This window comes from Schistocerca cancellata, unplaced genomic scaffold (assembly GCF_023864275.1).
Source record: "Schistocerca cancellata isolate TAMUIC-IGC-003103 unplaced genomic scaffold, iqSchCanc2.1 HiC_scaffold_782, whole genome shotgun sequence".
In the NCBI taxonomy this organism is placed as follows: Eukaryota; Metazoa; Arthropoda; class Insecta; order Orthoptera; family Acrididae; genus Schistocerca; species Schistocerca cancellata.
The window spans coordinates 4,372,842-4,397,931 of record NW_026046793.1 but is presented as its reverse complement, the minus strand read 5'-3'; the positions used below and the strand labels follow the sequence as shown (position 1 = coordinate 4,397,931).

At 43.6% G+C, this 25,090-nt stretch overlaps 1 protein-coding gene across 1 annotated transcript in view; it reads right to left on the bottom strand.

The window, feature by feature from the left end:
- Window positions 1–25,090, bottom strand: part of LOC126143137 (disks large homolog 5-like) — a 90,242-nt gene that overhangs the window by 39,213 nt on the left and 25,939 nt on the right. Inside the window, exons 3-4 of the mRNA XM_049915348.1 lie at window positions 20,983–21,115; window positions 7,428–7,576 (exon numbers count right to left, since the gene is read on the bottom strand). Coding sequence (XP_049771305.1) covers window positions 7,428–7,576; window positions 20,983–21,115 — 282 coding nt within the window. The remainder of the gene's footprint in view (window positions 1–7,427; window positions 7,577–20,982; window positions 21,116–25,090) is intronic.

Sequence of the window (25,090 nt, the reverse complement as noted above, 5' to 3'; positions counted from 1 at the left end):
TCGTCTTCCACTATTTTTTTTTATTTATTTACTGACGCAGAGGTTTTGGCGCCAGTATTTATCTTTGTGCCTACAAAGCATGCCTGCAAAGCGCTACATATATTCGACGGCAGAAGTTAGTTGTGGCGGCACGTACCAACATTTTTCATAACCTCCGCTTGCTTTGTACTCGATTCTAAGCCGCAGGCGGTTTTTCGGATTACGAAAACCAGAAAAAAAGTGCGGCTTAGATTCGAGTAAATACGGTAATTTCACAGGATTATTAGTACGACAAGAGAGAATTTTCTTCTTATGTTACCAGTTGCACGTTTCACTTATATATAACAATGTACCAACAGAACTACGAGGGCCCTTTTACACGAGCGGTCGCCATAACTTCGGCTATCTTAACACACTTCCTGTCCAACCAAAACTCCCAGCTTGTCACACATTACTGCTATAGCAGTTGAAATTTCAGTAATATTGATAGTTCTGATGTGAATGCCATAAATGCAATGTTACCTGTGTTCTGCCTCAGTTAATTTGTAGTTAAATTAGGAATGAGTTGAAAGAGTATAAGAACCATAATACAATTACCTGAGATCCCCTTTTGCTTTGCTAAGGTTAGCTTACCTTCTTCACAAAACATTGTAATATTGATTGAATATTGCAGCAGGAAACACTTCTTTTACTACATTTCTGTCCATAAACATTAACATTGTTCACATTAAATGACCAGTCTTTCCAATTTATGGGCTAGACACAATGTATCTTCTGCTTTCCTTTTTTGTTACGAGCTTCGGGGTTCTCTGGGGCAGTGCTGGCTCTGAGAAGTGGTGAATCTCCACAGAGCTGTATTGTGGTAACCAGTTGCTTGTGGAAACAAGATGTCCATCCTCCCGATTTCATGCACATTTAAACAAATTCTCTACTCCTCACTTATTACCCACTTAGCAAAATTCCTATGTGCTGATGACGATCAGTCACTGGAAACATAGCAGTTGTATAAGTACTGTATGTCACTGGAATTTGGCTGCAATAATTACACATCTGTTTGAAACTGACTGACAATATTTCATTCAAAATAATCTCTATTGCTGTTTATACATTTCTCCCACCTCTCCAGCAGATGCAAATAGATGATAATAGGACGAAGCCAAGTCTGAAAACTAAGCAGCATGCCCTAGTATTTCTCAACTGAATGCCTGGGTGATTTCCCTGACCCATTTTGCTGTGAGATGGGGTGTTATCACGGAGCAATACGACTTTTCTTTTTCCCTATTTTGGTCATTTTTTACTTAATTCTCGAATTAAATAGATCATTTATTGTTGGCAGTGATCAATGTGATTGGCTTCACCAGATTTTAGCAGCTCATAATAGATGACATTCTTCTGGTCCTACCAAACAGAGTATCGTCTTTTTCCAAAGCAATTTGGTCTTACACTGGATGTCTATGGTTTGCCTGGATTCACATTTGATTTACAACACTTAGTATTCTCAAAATTATCCATTTTTCATCACCTGTCGCTATTTGATGGAGAAACGACTTTCTTTTTATCTGGTGAGTAGTATTTCCCAAGTGGTCTTTTGATCTGCTTTCCGTATTTCATTCAGTTCATGCTGAACCAATTTTCCCACTTTCTGCATCTTTCGCATAGCTTTCAACCAAAAAGAAATGGCTTTTTGAGTTCCATTCAATTGTTCTGGGGGTTCCTGTTGAGTTTGAGTATCACTGCCCATCATCCTCACCCACTCCCCATTATCTTCAAAACCTGCAATTGGTTGTCTTCCAAGTTTTTCGGTCGTTTCCCACGCTCGTTTCTCACATCAAAAAAATGAATCTTGTCCGTAACTCTTAGTTTGTAAGCAAAAAACTTGACAAGTTTACAGGTTTGAAACAGATACCGATGTACGGAACGTGGATTCGTGTGCACTGACATTCGTCATCAGCCGTTTCAGGAAGCAGATGGAGCTGCAGACGCGGTCTCACAGGCCCTACACTGATGACTAACACTATCTATAGGGGAATTCCTGTTTCATACTTCTACACCTGGTACAGGTAGTAAGTTATCACTTTTATGAAGTGATATGTTATAATAAGAAAAACATCATTAGCTTTGTCCAGTTACACTGAACTATTTTACTGACAATCTGGCATTGACTCATAAATAGTCATGTCTATGCATGGGGAGGAAACAACATTTTGGGGCACTGCTTTTTAAGACAACTGCTACACAACTGATTATTTTAACACAAAAAATTACAGTTGTCCTTATCCTACAGATTGTCTTCAACACCGTAGTGGTTTACTAGACGCGGTCCTGTTTGAGGTGGGATGCCGTTTTCTTCCTAGCGAGTCGAGGTGTGTTACACTTCGACGCACTCCGTACCACTGCACAACTGGTATTTTTCCACATTAAGAGACAGTTGTCCAGAGGAGAAAGAGACAGTACGTGAAATGAAGGAAACATCAAGACTAAATGGGGATCTGTCCCATATCTTTGCATGTGAAGCAAGGAACTTACCCACAGAGCCACACCACTTGTGTGTCTAAACAAGCATTTCTCTCTTACAACTTAAATAGCATTCTCTCAGAAAATTCTCCCCGTGACAGAACTCAAAATACCAGTACAGAATGCACTAGCTCTTGCTCCACATCCACTGGCTTGCTCGAATGACTGCATGCTCCACCTGCTGCAGCCTATCCTCGACTTTCTCACTGCCTTATATTGTTTATCTGTTCTTAGTCTAGACAGCACAGAGTGAATTATTTATAGTAGTAGTAGTAGTAGTAGTAGTAGTAGTAGTAGTGGTAGTAGTAGTAGTAGTAGTTGTTGTTGTTGTTGGTTGTTGTCTTCAGTCCTGATACTGGTTTGATGCAGCTCTCCATGCTACTCTATCCTGTGCAAGCAGCTTCATCTCCCAGTACGTACTGCAACCTACATCCCTATGAATCTGCTAAGTGTATTCATCTCTTGGTCTCCCTCTAAGATTTTTACCCTTCATGCTGCCCTCCAACGCTAAATTTATGGTCCCCTGATGCCTCAGAACATGTCCTACAACCGGTCCCCCCTCCTTGTCAAGTTGTGCCACAAACTCCTCTTCTCCGCAATTCTATTCAGTATCTCCTCATTAGTTGTGTGATCTACCCGTCTAATTATCAGCATTCTTCTGTAGCACCACATTTCGAAAGCTTCTATTCTCTTCTTGTCCAAACTATTTATCATCCACGTTTCACTTCCATACACAGCTACACTCCATACAAATACTTTCAGAAACGACTTCCTGACATTTAAATCTATACTTGATGTTAACAAATTTCTCTTCTTCAGAAACGCTTTCCTTCCCATTGCCAGTCTACATGTTATATCCCCTCTACTTCGACCATCATCGGTTATTTTGCTCCCCAAATAGCAAAATTCCTTTACTACTTTGTGTGTCTTACTTCCTAATCTAATACCCTCAGCATCAACTGATTTAATTCGACTACATTCCATAATCCTCGTTTTGCTTTTATTGATGTTCATCTTATATCCTCCCTTCAAGACACCGCCCATTCCGTTCAACTGCTCTTGCTGTCTGACAGAATTACAATGTCATCGGCGAACCTCAAAGTTTTTAATTCTTCTCCATGGATTTTAATACCTACTCCGAATTTTTCTTTTGTTTCCTTTACAGCTTGCTCAATATACAGATTGAATAGCATCAGGGAGAGGCTACAACCCTGTCTCACTCCCTTCCCAACCACTGCTTCCCTTTCATGTCCCTCGACTCATAACTGCCATCTGATTTCTGTACAAATTGTAAATAGCCTTTCGCTCCCTGTATTTCACCCCTGCCGCCTTCAGAATTTGAAAGAGAGTATTCCAGTCAACATTGTCAAAAGCTTTCTCTAAGTCTACAAATGCTAGAAACATAGGTTTGCCTTTCCTTAATCTAGCTTCTAAGATAAGTCATAGCGTCAGTATCGCCTCACGTGTTCCGATATTTCTACGGAAACCAAACTGATCTTCCCCGAGGTCGGCTTCTACTAGTTTTTTCATTCATCTGTAAAGAATTCACGTTAGTATTTTGCAGCTGTGACTTATTAAACTGATAGTTCGGTAATTTTCACATTTGTCAACACCTGGAAAAAACTTGGTTCAGTTTTGGCCACCAGGTGTAAATCTGGCACTGTACCTTGTACGACAGTATGGCATCCGTGCTGTATTGACGAGGTGCTTTTTTTGTAACTGACTGTGCAGTACATTCCCCAGATGTTGCTAGTGCTTGGGCTGTGTCACGAAAATTTTCTATCCCATGGTCAACAGTACGGAAAGTTTTGAGTTTTATTTTACACTAGTATCTGCACAACATCCAGACAGTGCAGTGACTGGAATCTGAATCAGCAGCAACATTCTGAATTTGCTCTTCGGTTTCTGGCACAGATCAAATTTTATGACATGTGGCCTGACATCATTTGAAGCAATGAGGCACATTTTACACTACAGGGTGCAGTGAATGCACAGCACAGCCGAATTTGGGGTACTGCTAAACCTTGTGTTATACTCAAGAGCCATTGTCCTTCCTGTATGAAATCGTGTAATGTGCATTCGTGAGTACCTATACAGTGACAAATTCATATTATCGAGATGTCCTCTTACAGCACGATTCCTGCTTTGGAAGACAACTCTGTGGAAGCCACTGTTTTCATGCAAGATGGAGCAACATCTCGTGTTGCTCGCCCGATGAAAGATCTGCTTAATGCAACCTTCCGTGATCGTTTTATGTCTAGAGATTTTCTAGATGCATGGCCTTCGAGATATGAAACCACATGACTTGGTTCTGGGAAGATCTAAAATAATGTGTTTACCTGGGACACATTTGGTCTCTACGTTCTCTGAAGGCCAGTAAACAGAAATACGTTGCTCAGATTTTACCAGAACTGCTGCGGCCAACTGTCGATCGCATCATTTCACAGACACAGCATCTCTATGTCTCTGGTGCTTGTATTGAATGAATTGTGTAACAGATTAAAAATAAAAACAACACTATGACTTTCTTGCTTGTTTGACCTTTTCTGCCCATGTCCCATTCCTAATCCATTACATATGGGTACATTTCTATACATCTTTCTAACATTAACACTAGAGATGGGGGATCCGCTCTTGAACTAATTCATGGAGTTCAATCTTTCAAAGGAGTGAACAATCAGTGATTCAGAAAAAAAGAACGGTAGCTCCAAACGTTTCCCACGGCAGAGAGAGAGAGAGAGAGAGAGAGAGAGAGAGAGAGAGAGAGAGAGAGAGAGAGAGAGAGAGAGAGAGAGAGAGAGAGAGACGGAGCATATCAGCAGCGCCTCTGCTGGTCACAGCACACTGCATGCCACACAACACAGCCAGCGCCGGCCTCTGACCTGCTTCTACCTTGGTTGCCTGCATTGTGCAGTGCCCCATTGGATTTTGTGTTTCACATACGCCGTGCCGTCTCTGTGCGTCGTCTGCCGTGTGCACTGTGCAGTGTCTGGCGCAGCTTAACTTCGCATCGCACTCTGTCGGCGATCGTTTCAGTCGCACGTCCTGCCCTCTGGGCAGTTGATGCGAGCAACATGACAGAGAGCCACCTAGCGGATAACATAGGAACTACTTGCAAAAACCTGCTCGCAAGGGAACGGACGATTTGTCTCTGAGCGGCTGAGTTCACCGCTCCCCCCCCCCCCCCCCCCCCCCCCCCCTCGGAACTCGCCCGCTCAACGCTCACCCCACCGTCTCGACTCTAGCCAGAGCGTCGAGCAAAGCGACTCAGGTGTCACTCTGGTCTCTGCGGTCTCAGCTCACGCAGTAATACAGCTCGCGGCTCGACCTGCTCGACTCAGCGCCTCTGCATCCGAGTTCGTCCCCACTGGATATTGTTCTTCGTAGTAATACCGCTATGTATATTACATTATTATGTTATGTATACATCAACTGTTTTTATTTTATTTTTATTTGTTTAAACTGATTAGATTAGGTTCCTGATGACTCCTTACTATAGGATTTTTATTATGGACACTCGAATTTACGCTTTAATTACGAGCGAACCGATAAACGTATCGCAAAATGTGATACACCAATATTTTCCTTGTTTTATTCTGCGTAAGGCTATATGCAGCACTTTCGTTTTACAGTCAAATTTACATATTTTTTTCTTATTCTGGTACGGATTCTGCGATTTTAGGTGTCTTCGAAAGGAAACGTTCACTTTAAAAATATATGGCTTGCGATGTATTTGTATGAGGTTAATGAAATTTTAATACATTATAGCCAAATATATTGTTAATGTAAATCTCAAGTTACAACATTTTCCGATCACCCAAAGAACCACGATAGTGCAAAATAAATCAATAATCAAAAACTTTGTCATATCGTGGAAATTTCAATAAACAATACAAAATTCTTACTCATTATCTGTGTTACTTCAAAATAGGATCAAATAAGATCAAAATACAGGTATAGTACTGGAATAAACCAAGTTTAAAGGGCAATGTGCCTTCCATTTATTTTCTATTGTAAATGAGTGGTGAGTCATGAAAAAGAGCTAATTCATTTCAGGGAGTGAACAGTTCTGATCCAATCTCTGGAAAGAACAGTTTTGCCCATCTCTAATTAACACCACCACATTTGCGTCTGGTGGCCAAAATTTGAACTAATTTTTCCCACGCATAAATCATTCCACCTGAACATGTCTACAAAGTTTCACTGTCATATGATGATCGCAGCCTACACTGGACCTCTGTAGATAGCTGCAGTTCCTCTCCTCTTGTGCTCTCAAATGGAGGTAGGGGCAAAAAACTGTTTCCGTACAAGCCCTGATTAATCTCCTCTTAGTGGCCCTTACACAAGATGTATATTGGTGGGCAGTAGGGTCATTCTCCCATTTCTCACAAATTCCAGTTCTATAATTTTTCTCAGTTGTGATTTCCTGAAAGAATGCCTCCTTGCCTCCAGGTATTGCAATCTGAGTTCACAGAACATTTGCGTAATACTTGTCTGTTAATGGACCGATGTCAAAGAATAGCTATGTAAGGTTCTACCTGTATATGAAAGCTCTCTGCAATGCTGCCTACAGTAGGATCAGGTTGTATAAAAAAATGGAGAATGATACTTTCTAAGTCGAGATGAGAAGTGGCTTCCTCTGCAACACCACTCAAGTGGTTTTCGCACACAGCTTGAGAGGGAAACACTATGCCAACTTTCTGAGGAGGATTTTTCCTGTTTTTTAGGAATAGTATCATAATGGAATTGCTCTATGAATCTAGAAGATATGAGAGGGGGGGAGGGGGGACAGATTTCTTTTATGAAAGTACCTTTGCTGGCACACTGAACGTGCAAATAACTTAATGAATGCAGCAAGGTAACACCCTCAACAATCAAATACATACAATTATATTAACAACAAAATAAATGCTATAGTAGACCTCTTCACTTACCTGCTTAGCATTCTTGCTGTACGATGCGATGCAATTACTGTCACACATTAGCTTCATGCCATTCTCAAGCTGCTGAGATGCTGCTTTCACAGTCAAAGTTAGGTTATTCAGCTCACGAATTTCATGTAGCAAACTTGAAGCTTTTTGATCTGAAATAAAACAGGTGTCTAATACGAGTAACTGAAAGCTGTAATACTACAAGTCCTACAACGACCACACTTCCTCCTAGACCAGGATCATCTACCCCAAGACTCTACACTCTACATGCATCAATCATGCGTCACTCGTGTTGTGAATGAAATATGCTGTTGAAGGAATAGAGAGAAATGCTCTTTAACTTAGTTGCTGAACAATTGCAGGAGGAAGCAAAATTTCTTTTACACATGACAATGTTACTGGCAAATGGAGACTAAGGGAAACATTCTTGGCAGGGTAAGTTGATAATTGCAGGAAAGAGGGAATAACTAAGTTTATAACAAACAGCATCAGTATTGTATGATGTTATTTAATAATACTAGCATAGAAAGATAATGATAACAGAACATTTCAAACATGACCTAGGTGAAAATAATGGATGTTAATCTACACAATAAGAACTGGGCTGTCATGTTCTTTTAGAAGACCTCAAACATTCCTTGAGTGTTCAAACAAATTTCGGGCTTGCAGCTGGTCGTCGTCCAATACCTCGCACGATATTTCAGCTAGACACCTGCCAGTCATCTTCAGGTGCGCCGTCGCAAACTGGCGAAAACGTCCTCCGTTCCACAATATACATAGCGTACTGTAACTATTCTGCACATGCGCCGAAAACTTGATAGATGAACCACACTGCCCGCCGGCAGCGCCCTCCCTGGTGGAATAGTGGAACTCAGTCGCCCTCTGCATTGCTGTTTGCCACGGCCGTTGACGCACTCTGTCTTCGATTTGAGCAATCGTGGAGATGATGGGATTCCGTGCGCTGTCCAACTGGTGGCCACTGTCACAGTTTAACAGATTTTCCGCCAGTTGTATTTCTACGGATTCTTTAATAATGGAGTCCCAGAAAGACGATGCTGTGAACAAAATCATTGTTTTCTCATACTCCATTGAATGTCCAATAGAAATACAACGTTCAGCAATAGCGGACTTGCTTGGCTGCAAAAGGCGGGTGTAACGTTGATGTTCAGTGCAGCGTTCTTTCACGGTGTGTGTGGTTTGACCTATGTAAGCCATACCACATTGGCACGGTATCTTGTAAATTCCGGCCTTTCGTAGTAACAGACTGTCTGTAACTGATCCCACAAGGTCCGCAATTTTCGATGGTGGGCGGAAAACCACTTTTACCTGAAATTTTCGGAGGATTCTTTCTATTTTAAACGAAGTGTTGCCAACGAAAGGAAGAAAAGCTAAAGATTGTTCCGGCTTGTTCTCCTCTTTATTCACTTCCTGCTTCTTAGTTTTAACTGTTAGTGCCCTGTTAATCTGCCGGATGGGATATCCATTTTCACTGAATACTGTCTTTAGATGGGCGAGTTCTTGAGGTAAGCTATCTAGATCTGAGACAGTATGAGCTCTATGAACAAGTGTTTTAAGCAAACTCATGGTTTGCGATGGGTGATGGCAACTCGATGCTTGCAGGTACAAATCAGTACGAGTGGGATTCCGGTAAACTGAATGCCCTAGAGAACCGTCATTCTTCCTTCGAACCAGGGCATCCAAGAAAGGCAAACAACAATATTTCTCTATTTCCATGGTGAACCGGTTGTTGCTATAAATGGAGTTGAGGTGATGTAGAAACTCCATTAATTTATCTTCTCCATGAGGCCACACTATGAAAGTGTCATCCACATACCACCAAAATACTGTTGGTTTCAGAGTAGCTGATTCAAGGGCTCTCTTCAAAATCCTCCATAAAAAGGTTGGCCACGAAAGAGACAGGAGGCTACCCATGGCGACACCATCAGTCTGTTCAAAATAATCTTGATTAAACATAAAATAATTTGCGGAAAGAGTGTGCCTGAACAAAGCAGTGATATCAACAGGAAACATGTTACCAGTGTCAAAGAATCTGCAAGAGAAACTTTTGTAAAAAGTGAGACCACATAAAAACTTACTAGAAGGTCTACACTGCTAAGATGAAGAGCCCCCAGTCTACTGATAAAATATGTGACGTGAGCACTTGCCTACGAAAGGTCTCAGTAAGGAAGTGAGATGTTTAGCTAAATCATATGTAGGAGCTCCAATGTTGCTCACTATTGGACACAGAGGAAGACCCTCTTTATGAATCTTTGGAAGGCCATACAGTCTCGGAGGTATACAACCATGTGGTCTTAACCTCTTGATGGTCTCTTGCGGTAAGGAGGAGGAATTTAATAGTGCTGAAGTTTTCCATTGCACACGTCCTGTAGGATCGTAATCAATCCTCCTATAGGTAGAGTCACTTAGCAGACCATACATCTAGTCTTTGTACACACCACAAGGTAACAGGGCACTAACAATAAAGAATCCTCCGAAAATTTCAGGTAAAAGTGGTTTTCCGCCCACCATCGAAGATTGCGGACCTTGTGGGATCAGTTAAGGGCAGTCTGTTACTACGAAAGGCCGGAATTTACAAGATACCGTGCCAATGTGGTATGGCTTACATAGGTGAAACCACACGCACCGTGAAAGAATGCTGCACTGAACATCAACGTTACACCCGCCTTTTGCAGCCAAGCAAGTTCGCTATTGCTGAACATTGTATTTCTATTGGACATTCAATGGAGTATGAGAAAACAATGATTTTGTCCACAGCAACATCTTTCTGGGACTCCATTATTAAAGAATCTGTAGAAATACAACTGGTGGAAAATCTGTTAAACCGTGACAGCGGCTACCAGCTGGACAGTGCACAGTATCCCATCATCTCCACGATTTGCTCAAATCGAAGACGACAGTGAGTCGACGGCCGTGGCAAACGGCAACGCAGAGGGCGACTGAGTTCCACTGTTCCACCAGGGAGGACGCTGCCGGCGGGCAGTGTGGTTCATCTATCAAGTTTTCGACGTATGCGCAGAACAGTTACAGTACGCTATGTATATTGTGGAACGGAGGACATTTTCGCCAGTTTGCGACGGCTCACCTGAAGATGACCGGCAGGGGCCCAGTTGAAATATCGTGCGAAGTATTGAATGACGACCGGCTGCAAGCCCGAGATTTGTTTGAACAGTCAATTCGCCAGGAAAATTTTAAAATTCACATTCCTTGAGTACTCACCTTTCTTCATCCACATATTCTGTTCTCTCCAACTGCAGTTCTTGGTGATGTCTCTCTAATCTCTTCTCACCTTTTTTCCAATATAACCAAACACTAGACTGTCTCACTAGAGGAATTCATAGTTTTGAGCACTGGGACATTTGTCTGACTAACATCTATCTAAAGTTACTTTTTTTTTTTTTTTGTTGTAGTTTTAGGGCGCAAAACTTCTATGGTCATTAGCACCCAGCCCGTGACTTAAGACAGTAAAAAACCGAAATTTAAAACCAGCAGCAATGGGAACAAAGTCAGAAAATTGGAGAAACTAAAAATAGAAGACAGCTTAAAAATCCACTACAGAAAGGGGGTGATTGTCCCCAAAAAAGCTTCAAATGACTGACGTCATTTCACTGTCACCAATAAACTGTAGAACGCGGTCGGCGGAGCGCGTGTCATCTACTAAAATCGACGATAGATCAGGCGATAGCTGTAGACGGGAGCGTAACGGATTAAAATAGGGGCATTCAATTAAAAGGTGTCTTACCGTCCACAGCTGAGAGCAGTGGGGACAGAGTGGGGGAGGATCGCCGCTTAAAAGATGTCGATGGCTAAAACGACAATGCCCTATCCGGAGTCTAGCTAAAATTACCTCCTCCCGACGACGCGTTCGGGAGGAAGAGGTCCAAGCGCAAGGAAGGGCTTTCACTTCCCGCAATTTATTACAGGGAAGTGCCGACCAATGGGCATGCCATAAATGAGCAACATGGCGACATAAATCGTTCCGAAGATCGGTGAAGGGAAGCGACTGAATAGCTGGCCGAGGAAGAGAGACTGCGGCCTTGGCCGCTATATCGGCCGCCTCATTCCCACAGATACCAGCGTGTCCCGGGAGCCAGAGGAACGCCACCGAGACGCCCCTCAGGTGAAGCAAGCGCAGACAGTCCTGAATCCGGTGGACCAGAGGGTGCACAGGGTAAAGAGCTTGGAGACTGAGGAGAGAGCTGAGAGAATCTGTACTGTATCCGCTGATGGCGGCGGATGTAGTGGACAGCCTGGAGAACAGCGTAAAGCTCCGCAGTATAAACCGAACACTGGTCGGGAAGCCGAAAGCGATTTGGGGTGTCGCCAACAATATAGGCACTCCCTACACCTAACGATGTTTTCGAGCCGTCGGTGTAAATAAATGTGGCGTCCGTCATTTCTGCACATAGAGCAGCAAATGCCCGACGATAAACAAGTGTAGGGGTACCATCTTTGGGAAATTGACAAAGGTCACGGAGCAGGCAGATCCGGGGACGGAGCCAAGGTGGTGCTGTACCCCAAGTTGTCAGGAAGGTTTTAGGAAAGCGGAAGGAAAGAGAATGGAGCAGTTGACGGAAGCGGACTCCCGGGGGTAGTAGGGAGGAGGGGCGGCCTGCATACCCTACATCAAAGGAGGCGTCGAAAAAAAGGTCGTGGGCTGGATTAGCAGGCATGGAAGACAGACGGCTAGCATAACGACTCAGGAGGACTGCTCGCCGATTGGACAGCGGAGGTTCAGCAGTCTCAGCATAAAGGCTTTCCACAGGGCTAGTGTAAAAAGCTCCAGACACTAAACGTAATCCACGGTGGTGGAGAGAGTCGAGACGCCGAAGAATAGACGGCCGAGCAGAGGAGTAGACTATGCTTCCATAATCCAATTTCGAGCGCACTAAGGCGCGATAGAGGCGGAGAAGGACCACTCGGTCCGCTCCCCAGGAGGTACCATTCAGGACACGGAGGGTGTTAAGCGATCGCAGACAGCGAGCCGAAAGATAGGAAACGTGGGAGGACCAGCATAGTTTTCTGTCAAACATAAGACCCAAGAATTTAGCGACGTCTGAAAACGGAAGGCTGACAGGACCTAGATGTAAGGAGGGCGGAAGAAACTCCGTACGTCGCCAAAAATTGACACAAATGGTCTTACTGGGTGAAAAACGGAAGCCAGTTTCGATGCTCCACGAGTGGAGGCGATCGAGACATCCTTGAAGACGTCGTTCAAGAAGGCTGGTCCGTTGAGAGCTGTAGAAGATCGCAAAATCGTCCACAAAGAGGGAGCCCGAGACATCAGGAGGGAGACAATCCATAATTGGATTTATGGCGATGGCAAACAGTACAACACTCAGCACGGATCCCTGGGGTACCCCGTTTTCTTGGGAGAAAGTACGGGAGAGAGTAGTGTTCACCCGCACCCGAAAAGTGCGCTCTGCCATAAATTCGCGAAGAAAAAGGGGCAGCCGGCCTCGAAAGCCCCAAGAGAACAGTGTGCGGAGGATGCCTGTCCTCCAACAGGTATCGTATGCTCTCTCCAGATCAAAAAATATTGCTACCGTTTGGCGTTGCCGGAGAAAATTGTTCATGATATAAGTGGAGAGAGCGACAAGATGGTCAACTGCAGAACGATGCTTCCGAAATCCGCATTGGGCTGGTGTTAAAAGACTGCGGGATTCCAGCCACTAAGCTAAACGGTAATTCACCATACGCTCCAAAACCTTACAGACGCTACTCGTGAGAGAAATGGGGCGATAGCTAGAGGGGAGATGTTTGTCCTTTCCAGGTTTCGGAACGGGAACGACAATAGCTTCCCGCCACCGTCTGGGAAAGGTGCTGTCGGTCCAAATTCGATTATAAAGGCGAAGGAGGTAACGCAGACTATGGGTGGATAAATGCAGCAACATTTGGACATGGATACCATCCGGTCCTGGGGCGGAGGAGCGAGAAGATGAGAGGGCATGTTGGAGTTCCCGCATGGAGAAAACAGTATTGTAGCTTTCGTGATTTTGGGAGGAGAAAGCAAGAGGTCGCACTTCCGCTGCACGTTTCTTCGGGAGAAACGCTGGCGGGTAATTTGAAGAGCTCGAAATCTCAGCAAAGTGCTGACCCAACGAGTTAGAAATTGCGACGGGGTCCACTAAGGTATCATGCGCGACAGTGAGCCCAGAAACCGGGGAGAAACTAGGCGCGCCTGAGAACCGTCGAAGCCGACTCCAAACTTCCGAGGAGGGAGTGAAGGTGTTAAATGAGCTAATAAAGAATTTCCAGCTTGCCTTCTTGCTATCGCGGATGACGCGACGGCATCGCGCACGGAGCTGCTTATAGCGGATACAGTTGGCCAAAGTAGGATGGTGACGGAAAATGCGAAGAGCACGTCGCCGCTCACGTATTGCGTCACGGCATGCCTCGTTCCACCAAGGAACTGGGGGGCGCCGGGGCAATTCGGAGGTGTGTGGTATTGAACGTTCCGCAGCTGTAAGGATAACGTCGGTAATGTGTGTGACCTCATCGTCGACACTGGGAAAGCGACGGTCATCGAATGTCGCGAGAGACGAAAAAAGTGTCCAATCGGCTTGGGCAAACTTCCAGCGTCGCGGGCGCATATATGGCAGTTGAGGCTGCAGTCTGAGGACACATGGAAAGTGGTCACTCGAGTGTGTATCATCAAGGGCGAACCATTCGAAGCGCCGAGCTAGCGGAACAGTACCGACCGCAAGGTCCAAATGAGATAAGGTTGTCGTGGAGGCAGACAAAAATGTGGGGACCCCAGTGTTGAGGCAAACTAGATCCGCTTGGTGGAAGACGTCTAGCAATAGGGAGCCACGTGGACAAGGGTGTGGAGATCCCCAAAGCGGGTGGTGGGCATTGAAGTCCCCAACCAGCAAATAGGGGGGTGGAAGCTGACCAAGAAGATGAAGGAGATCAGCTCGTGCCATTGGTGTGGACGATGGAATGTATACAGTACAAAGAGAGAACGTGTATCCGGAAAGTGAAAGACGGACGGCGACAGCTTGGAAGGAAGTGTTTAAGGGGATTGGGTGATAATGGGGAGTATCATGGAGAAGAATCATGAGTCCTCCATGGGCTGGAGAGCCTTCAACAGACGGGAGATCATATCGGACGGACTGAAAATGAGGGAGAACAAAGCGGTCATGGGGACGCAGCTTTGTTTCCTGAAGACAGAAGATGACCGGCGAGTAGGAGCGTAAGAGGACCGACAATTCATCCCGATTGGCTCGAATGCCGCGGATATTCCAGTGGATAATGGACATGGGGTGAAAAGAGAATGGAGGAATGTGACCAAAGTCGCTGTCAACTCAAAGACTGCTCGGAGCTAGCAACCGACAGCATGGAATGGCATTCAGCCGAAGGCAGAAGATCCTGATCCATAAGTTGGTCAGGAGCAGTCCCTGCCACCAGCGATCGGCCGGTTGACCGGCCGCCAGCAGTGCGCCTCGGCGACACAGAAGATGGCCGAGGGCGATTTCCGCCAGGTGGTGCTGTAGAGGGGGCACGCCTTGGCGGAGAAGGAGAGGAACTGGGTTTCTTTGTAGCCCTCTTGGAAGAATGTTGTTTAGATGAAGGAGGAACCGATGGTTGTGAAGCTGCGGTACGTAAAAACTCTTCAAGAGTATGCTCTTTTTTCGAAGACTTGGCGTCCGACTTTTGGGCTCGAGATGTAGCAGAACCCGACGAAGGGTGAGCCACAGAGTGGGCAGGCGAAAGTGGTGAGGTTGAACGAGCGATCTTTGCGCTGGCCGATCTGACGACCGTGGTACTAAAGGTGAGGTCGCAAGTCTGCGTGGCCGCCTCCTTTGTTGGCTGAGGAGAAGCAAGGACAGTGCTGTATTTTCCTGTCTGAGGCACGGTGGGCTGTCGACTGGCGAATAATTTTCGAGCAGCAAAGGTCGACACCTTTTCCTTCACTCTTATTTCCTGGATGAGCTTTTCGTCCTTAAAAACGGGGCAATCTCGAGAGGAAGCAGCGTGGTCACCCATACAGTTGATGCAGCGAGGGGATGGAGGTGGACAAGCACCCTCATGGGCATCCTTGCCACACGCAACACATTTGGCTGGATTGGAACAGGACTGGCTGGTGTGATTGAACCGCTGACATCGATAGCAACGCGTAGGGTTTGGGACGTAAGGGCGAACGGAAATTATCTCATAGCCAGCTTTGATTTTCGATGGGAGTTGAACTGTGTCAAATGTCAAGAAGACAGTGCGGGTTGGAATGATGTTCGTGTCAACCCGTTTCATTACTCTATGAACTGCCGTTACGCCCTGGTCAGACAGATAGTGCTGAATTTCTTCGTCAGACAATCCATCGAGGGAGCGTGTATAAACGAATCCACGCGAGGAATTTAAGGTTCGGTGCGGTTCCACCCGGACAGGAAAGGTGTGGAGCAGAGAAGTACGCAGCAATTTTTGTGCCTGGAGGGCACTGTGTGTTTCTAACAACAGGGTGCCATTCTGTAATCTGGAACAAGACTTTACAGGACCTGCAATTGCGTCGACACCTTTCTGAATAATGAAAGGGTTGACCGTGGAGAAGTCGTGACCTTCATCAGTCCGAGAAACAACAAGGAACTGTGGCAACGATGGAAGAATCGTCTGTGGCTGAGACTCAGTATACTTACGTTTGTGAGCAGACATAGTGGAAGGTGAGGAAACCATTGCGGAAGAATCCCCCATGATTACTGGCGTCTCCGATGGCGCGCTCCTCCCTTGTGGGGGCCCTCTCTGAGGGCACTCCCGCCTTAGGTGATTGTTCACACCTCAGGTCACACCTCCCGACAAACGTCCGGAGGGACCAATCGGCATTTTCGGAAGGTATCAGCTCGGGTAATCACCCCTCCCTGGGCCTGGCCGTTACCAGGGGGTACGTACGTGTCCTACCTGTCTACCCGGGGCGGGGAATTATGCGTTACCCCGTCACCGGCTACGCACGAAGGGCGTGGGTCGGCCTTCAGACACGCACAGGGAGGAAGAAAGAGAAAGGGAAAGGAAAGAAGAGAGGTCTCAAACGCTGCAGCGGAGAAAAGGGAAAGAGAAGAGGTAAGGAAAAAGGGAAGGACAAAGGAAGGAAGAAGACATAAAAGCAAGAAAGGCGAAGAATGCAGTACATTTACGAGCGTCCGTCTCCGGACGTAGGCACAAACCATACTCCCAGATGGGGAGAAAGGGAAGGAAAGAGCCAGAGGTGAGGGGAGGAGGGGCGAAGATAGGGATGGGGAAGGATGCGGAATGGGAAGGTATGCAGCCCGGAAAGGAAGGAAGGCCACATTAGCTCGGGGTCCCGTGCTCGCTACGCACGTATCCACAAAAGAGTTGTGGACCCCCTGGGGGGAATTTTTATGCAGTGTTTCATGTTTTTCATTGTCCTGAAAACTAATGTCTTGGTACGGTCCTATTAAACAACCAGCTCCATATTACTAACAGAAGACTTACAGTTACAATCAGAATAAGACACCGCTGCATCACCATTTTGTTACCAACTTCTGAATATTACTCTTTCATAGAGTGCTAAATATTTAGGCAGTGTTTGAACAATTTTATGAGCCAGTACAAATGTAAGCTTCAACTATACAGGGTGGTCCATTGATCATGACTGGGCCAAATATCTCTCGAAATAAGCATCAAACAAAAGAACTACAACGAACGAAACTTGTCTAGCTTGAAGGGGGAAACCAGATGGCGCTATGGTTGGCCCGCTAGACGGCACTACCATAGGTAAAATAGATATCAACTGCATTTTTTAAAATAGGAACCCCCACTTTTTATTACATATTTGTGTAGTACGTAAAGAAATATGAATGTTTTAGTTGGACCACTTTGTGATAGATGGTGCTGTAATAGTCACAAACATATGGCTCAATTTTAGACGAACAGTTAGTAACCGGTAGGTTTTTTATATTAAAATACAGAACGTAGGTACATTTGAACATTTTATTTCAGTTGCTCGAATGTGATAGATGTACCTTTGTGAACTTATTTCTGAGAATGCATGCTGTTACAGCATGATTACCTGTAAATGCCACATTAATGCAATAAATGCTCAAAATCATGTCAGTCAACCTCAATGCATTTGGCAATACCTGTAACAACATTCCTCTCAACAGCAAGTAGTTCGCCTTCCGTAATGTTCGCATATGCATTGACAATGCACTGACGCATGTTGTCAGGCGTTGTCGGTGGATCACGATAGCAAATATCCTACAACTTTCCCCACAGACATAAATCCGGAGACGTCAGATCTGGTGAACGTGCGGGCCACGGTATGGTGCTTCGACGGCCAATCCACCTGTCATGAAATATGCTATTCAATACCGCTTCAACCGCACGCCAGCTATGTGCCGGACATCCATCATGTTGGAAGTACATTGCCATTCTGTCATGCAGATAAACATTTTGTAGTAACATCGGTAGAACATTACGTAGGAAATCAGCATACATTGCGCCATTCAGATTGCCATCGATAAAATGGGGGCCAATTATCCTTGCTCCCATAATGCCACACCATACATTAACCCGCCAAGGTCACTGATGTACCACTTTTCAGAGCCACTGTGGATTTTCCGTTGCCCAATAGTGCACATTATGCCGGTTTACGTTACCAATGTTGGTGAATGACGCTTCGTCGTAAAATAGAACACGTGCAAAAATCTGTCATCATCCCGTAATTTCTCTTGTGCCCAGTGGCAGAGCTGTATACGACGTTCAAAGTCGTTGCCATGTAATTCCTGGTGCACAGAAATATGGTACGGGTGCAATTGATGTTGATGTAGCATTCTCAACACAGATGTTTTTGAGCTTCCCAATTCTCGCTCAATTTGTCTGCTACCCGATTCTCGCTCAATTTGTCTGCTACTGATGTGCAGATTAGCCACAACAGCAGCTACAACACCTACTTGGGCATCATCATTTGTTGCAGGTCGTGGTTGACGTTTCACATGTGGCTGAACACTGTTTCCTTAAATAAGGTAACTATCTGGCGAATGGTCTGGACACTTGGATGATGTCGTCCAGGATACTGAGCAGCATACATAGCACACGCCCATTGGGCATTTTGATCACAATAGCCATACGTCAACACGATATCAACCTTTTCCGCAATTTGTGAACAGTCCATTTTAACACAGGTAATGCATCCCGAAGCAAATACCATTCGCACTGGCGGAAAGTTACGTGATACCACGTACTTATACGTTTGTGACTATTACAGCGCCATCTATTACAAAGCGAAAAAAGTGGTCCAACTAAAACATTCATATTTCTGTACATACTACATGAATATGTAATAAAAAATGGGGGTTCCTATTTAAAAAAACACAGTTGATATCTGTTTGATCTATGGCAGCGCCATCTAGCGAGCCAACCATAGTGCCGTCTGGTTTCCCCTTTCAAGCTAAACAAGTTTCGTTCTTTGTAGTTTTTTCGTTTGACGCTCATTTCATGAGATATTTGGCCTAGTCACGATCAATGGACAACCCTGTATACACCTTTTCATTCACATAATACTGAATAATTTCCTTACTTTCAAGCTGTTAGCCCATCACGCAATGTCAACCAAGAAATAGTGAAATCACAATGTGTAGATTGCCGAGTGACTGTTTTTACCTTCAAAATATGGCAGTTATAATGCTTTTACGGGATCAAAGGCTGTGTCTACGAAATTGCAGACTAGGCCAATACAAAAATGACAGATTACATTTCCTGAGGACAAGCTGACATTGTCACCTTTAATTCCCATGGCAAACAGACATTACCTGCTGTGTCATGCTGTGGGGAAAAGGGGAGGGGGTGGGGGGTGGGGTGGGGAGAAGACTCAGCACCATAGCCAACTGTGTGATTGTCTTTGGCACTCCTCACAAAAGTGATACTGTTTGCCTCAATGACACCTTGGAGGTGGGACTTAATTGGGCATTATATTCCGCCTGTTACTCTGCCTTTTCATTTGGCATTAGTCAAGTTTTTTCAAAGCTTTCATTTCACCAGTCAAACAGTCCTGACACTTTCTTTGGCTGTGTGCACTGCATAACCTTGACAACAATGTCACTGACAAAGTGGCTACATACAGACAAGACTTCTACCAGAACTTACAGAAAGCCCATCCTTGTCATTACTTCTGAATAATCACATCTCCCTGGAGAAATGTAGGACCATATGAGGCAATACTGATCCTGCCATTTATCTTAGAAGATTGGTTAAAGAAAGGCAAATCAGTGTTTATAGCATTTGTAGATTTACATAAATTCTTTTGACAAATTTGACTGGAATACACTATTTGAAATACTGAAAGTTGTATAATTAAAAAAGGGAGCAAAAGACTATTTACAACTTTTATAAAAACCAGAATGCAGCTGTGAGTCTGAGGACACGAAAGGGAAGCAGTGATCAAGAATGGAGTGAATCAGGTTTGTAGCCTATCCCCAATGCTATTCAATAGGTAGACTGAACAAGCAGTGGAGGACAACAGAAAAATTTGGCAAAGGAATCAAAATGCAAGGAGAACAATTCAAAAATTTGACATTTGCAAGCAACACTAATTTTGTCACACATTAAAGGTCTCTGAAGAATGGTTGATCACAATGAATGTGTCTAAAAGGAGTTGTAAAATGAAGACAAAAAGTGAAACAATGATGCATTCCTGGAGCAAAGAACTATCTAGATGTTGACATGAAATCACATCTGCTACAGTGCTGCGGATCTGAGAGCAACTGTATAACTCCTATCATCTCATCGAATTGATCACGGTAGAGAAGATAGTTCAAGTATAATACACTGAAAAGGAAACATCTTTGAAATGAGTATATTTATTATGCATGTATGTTTTATTACCAATGTACTACTAGTTCCTTTATGGTTGATCACAACAAATTGTGAAATGTTAGTTACATGTTCTTTACTGATGACCTTCAGTCAGTCAGTCAGTCAGTCAGTCAGTCTCTCTCTCTCTCTCTCTCTCTCTCTCTCTCTCTCTCTCTCTCTCTCTCTCTCTCTCTCTCAACCCCCCCCCCCCCCCCCTCCCCGCTCTCTCTTCAACATCATGCAACATGTGGGAATGCATAACACTGGAAATTCCTGGATGGAATAATGCATATATGTGGATGTGAAACCTTCCAAAAAGATTTTCAGATGATGTCATGTGGCTCTGCTTCTAAGAAAGATATTGGATGATTGCAAAGATGCCTATAATCTTCTGACAGAGTAGCAGCACATCATTTACACTACAGTAAAGGAAAAACTTCTAGCAACCATCAAAGTAGTATTTAAGCAGTCTGTCCTTTTAATGGTGCCCATGTCTATATACTTTTAGCAATTCCTTTGCCTGAATTCTCAGACATTTGTCTCCAACTTTAGCACTTTCTGTAGCACACTCTCAAAAACAGTTTATGACACCATTTGAATGATCACTACTGGGACTGAATTTCAGCAGTATGGTGGTATAAATATTGAAACACTACGAGTAATAGTAATATTAACAATAATTAAAATCAACTATTGCATATTACAAGGCATTAACTAACCAACATTGGAAAAGACGTACGTTTTTCTTTGATCTCTCTTTTAAGAGATTCTATCCTCTCCTTTTGTGCTAATTCCTTTGCTTTCTTTTCCTGGACTTCCATTTTTAATGCTTTGTATTCTCTTAGCAATGCTAACCTTTCTTCTTCCTTTGACTGCAAGAAATAAAATGCAGCATTATTAATAATTAGTTGTTATTTTTGTGGGTTTGACTTCAATGTAATGACAACTGGACTGATAGACCAGTTTCAGTCATCAGATAGCTGTTTATGGAAGACAGACATACTATATAAATATTTTCAATAAATTTAGTAAACTGTGTCAGTGCTGAGAAATATGGAAAACAATCAACATGCAAAAAAGCTCAAGGTGATGACTCATCATACAATTTCAGAGATTTCCAGGTTGAAATTACAAATTTTCCAGAAGTAATTTTTTGTTGTATGTGAGAGCAAGTTTTATTTATCTAACTTCCATGGCTGCTAATTAAACACTTTTAGTTGCCACTCGATTTAATGGTGGTTATTACACGTTGAGCTAGCATTGTAAACAAGTTTGCTAAGAAATATGAATACAGGGTGTACATCACGTCCGGGAACACTTTCAATTATTTATTGCACAAGAACCAAACACTGTACAGATATCATACATATGTCATTTTGAAGACAAACTGAAAGTCTCTCTCCCTCTCCCCCCCCCCCCCCCCCCCCCACATATACAGCCATAGTGTAGTTTGGCAATTTGCCAATAGTCAGTGCTAGCCAAAACACGCCGTGTTACAGAAGGGGACAGCTGCTTCATGAAATGGCTTCCCCAATCGCCAAATCACACTGTGAGACTTTTTTTTCTATGGGGACAAATTAATGATCTGGTGTACGTACTGCTTCTACCACTCAACGTAGAAGAGCTCCGGGATAATACAAGAAGTGACTGCCACACTGGTACGGGCATGGCAAGAATTCTATTACCATATTGACATCTGCCGAGTCACTCACGGTTTGCATACTCAATGCTTGCAAAAAAACACACCTTTCAGAATTTCTCTTCAAAATGCAATATGCATGACATCTGTACAATATTTAGTTCGTGTGCAATAAATAATTTAAAGTGTTCCTGGACTTTATGTACACCCAGTATAATGTTCAATATGAATAGCATGTTCAATATTAATACTCTGTAACAACAGGAATATGTAATAATTTACTATATATTTTATTTATACTGAGGAAAGTTATTAGAACACAGTATGAAGGAAAGGTAAGTAGCTCACAACAAATTTACTAATGAATTTTTATTGTTCTACAGTACAAAAAATACTCGCCTCAGTATTCAAAAATAGTGTCAGCCAAAACCAAAAGCATGTCACATCAACTTTAAACTGATTTGGAAGTAGTATTTGAAACAAAATGGTTGAGAATGTCACAATGAAAGACTATTGATTCAAAAGGCTCTAAGCACTATGCGACTTAACTTCTGAGGTCATCAGTCACCTAGAACTTAGAACTAATTGAACCTAACTAACCTAAGGACATCCTACACATCCATGCCCGAGACAGGATTCGAACCTGTGACTGTAGCGGTTGCCCGACGCCAGACTGTAGCGCCTAGAACCGCACGGCCACTCCGGCCGGCGAAAGACTATTCCAAGAAATATTTGAATGAAGGTAATTCAGACATAATATGGCACCACATTTGCTTACAAATTTTACTGAAGATAAATGAAATTAAAAAGTACTATGTTACTCTCAATAACCTCCTTCACTGGTCAGTGCACTTCTTAGCCTATGTGTTCATACATCTGAAGCAATTCCCTTAAGTCATCAGTGAATTACCCCAACTAATACCACTTTCTGTAGCTCGAGCACAAGTAATTTGGCGAGTTTAGAATAGGTGCATTTCACCACTTCACTGACCCATGCACACTGGTGTGCAGTGCTACAGAGGGGGAGAAGAGAAGTGGGCAGAGGCAGATGGAGGACAGCAATTAGGGAAGATCGAGGCCTGGAGGTTATGGGAGAGTGTTCCAACTAGTGCAGCTATGATTAAAACAATTACAGAATAACCATTTGACATAATAATTTACTAATATATAAGAAACTATCAGCCTTGATAGCGGTAATGAAACCAATCTTTACCTAGGTTTCAGCCCAAATAATTGACCTGTCTTCAGAATATATACCTGAATCTATAATTTGTCTAAGAGGGCATGTCTTATTTCTAGACCATGCCCTCTTAGACAAATTATAGATTCAGGTGCATCTTCTGAAGAAGCCTCAATTATTTGGGCTGAAACCTAGGTAAAGGTTTGTTTCATTACCACAATCGAGGCTGATAGTTTCTTATATATTAGATTATCACAATTGCTGACTGTGCTGCTATGTTGAAAGTACATAATAATTTACATTTGATGCCGTTACATAGTTACTAGTTTTTTTAGACCACTTATGTTAGTAAACCACAATGTGTGCTCCCTCGGTAGCTTGGAGAATGTTGAGGTGGTATTCACATTCCCACCAGGTGTTTCGTAACATGTATTCTGTCACGGTATCCACAGCAACTTGTATCCTAGCCTTCAGTTCATCAATGTCAGCAACTGGTGTGACGAAGACTGTCCTCGATATAGCCCCAGAAAAAAAGGTGAAGGGGCGTAATATCTGGAGAGCAGGGTGGCCAGGGTGTTGGACCGTTCTTTGCAAGCCACCGATCCGGAAATGTTTCATCCAGGAAATCACGCACCATCAAAGCCCAATGGGGGGTGCTCCATCTTGCTGGAAAAGTATCCACGGTCTATATTCTTCTAACTGTGTGGCAATGAACTGTTGCCAAACATGGAAGTAAATGTTAGCGGTAATGGATTTTTGCGTGATGAAAAACAGACCAAAAACCTTGTTATGCATGAGGCCACACCAAACATTCATTTTTTCACTGTTTCACAGTAACTGTACAGTAGCATGTAGAGACTCTGAACCCCTTGTATGGACATTATGCCTCTTGACCATTCCACTGACACGAAAGGTGGATACATCAGTAAAGAATATGCGATTTAAGTAATCATTAGCACCATCAATCCTGTTTAGAATCTCAGCTGCAAATTCAGCATGTGTCAGCAAATCATTCGGTTGCAAGGCCTGCAAAATTTGCACTTTGTAAGCACACAACCTAAGCCTTTCATGAAGAATCTTCACCACACTTGCTTGCGATATTTGAAGTTCACAAGGAGCTCGACGAGTCGATTTAGACGGACTCTGTCGAAATGATTGTCTAACACTATCAACAGTTGCATCACTTACACAAGGCCTGCCACTTCGAGGACGATCTTCAACACTGCCCGTTTCGTTAAACTTTGCATACCTCGCTTTACCGATTTAAAGTCAGGAGGGCTGCGTCCATAAGAAGCCCGAAATTTACGCCGAACACCGACTGGTGATTTCGTTTTGTGAAAAGAAAGCACACACTGCTCTTTCACCTGCTCTGATGCCATTTCTCCAGCAATTAACGTGACCTAACAGACCGCATTGGTGTTGTGGAGCACTAGCACCATCTACTGGTCGCAACAACTAGTAACACTAGCCTATGTAACAGCATCAAATATAACTTATTATGACAAATGGTTATTCTGTTATAATTTTTTATGATCAGGGCAAGACTTTGTGCTCACCCTGTATTTCTTCTGTAACCCAACATTTCTTTACAGTCACTTTCGTTGCCTTTATGTCTGTCTGTTCAACTTAAGTGACTGCCCTTTTTTGAAAAGTTCATTCCTCTTCAACTGAACTGCCTACTGTGAATTTTTTGTCACAGCATCTACAGCCTTAGATAACCTCTAACACATCTCGCCCATCCTCAGTGCTTCAGTATCCAACTCCTTCCACTTTGATTCTTCCAGAAGATTATCTTACACTTCTCTCTACTCTTCATTACTCAATCGTGATCCGAGTATCTGCATCTGGGTATGCCTTAAAACCCAATATCCGATTTTGGAATCTCTTCTTACGATCCAAGTGCATCTCCTCCTCTAATAAATCATTAACAGTATATTCGCTATTACCAGCTGAAATTTGTTGCAGACAGAGCTATTGAAATAATAGTCTGCTCACTCAGAACATGGCATACAGACTGTTATGAAAAAT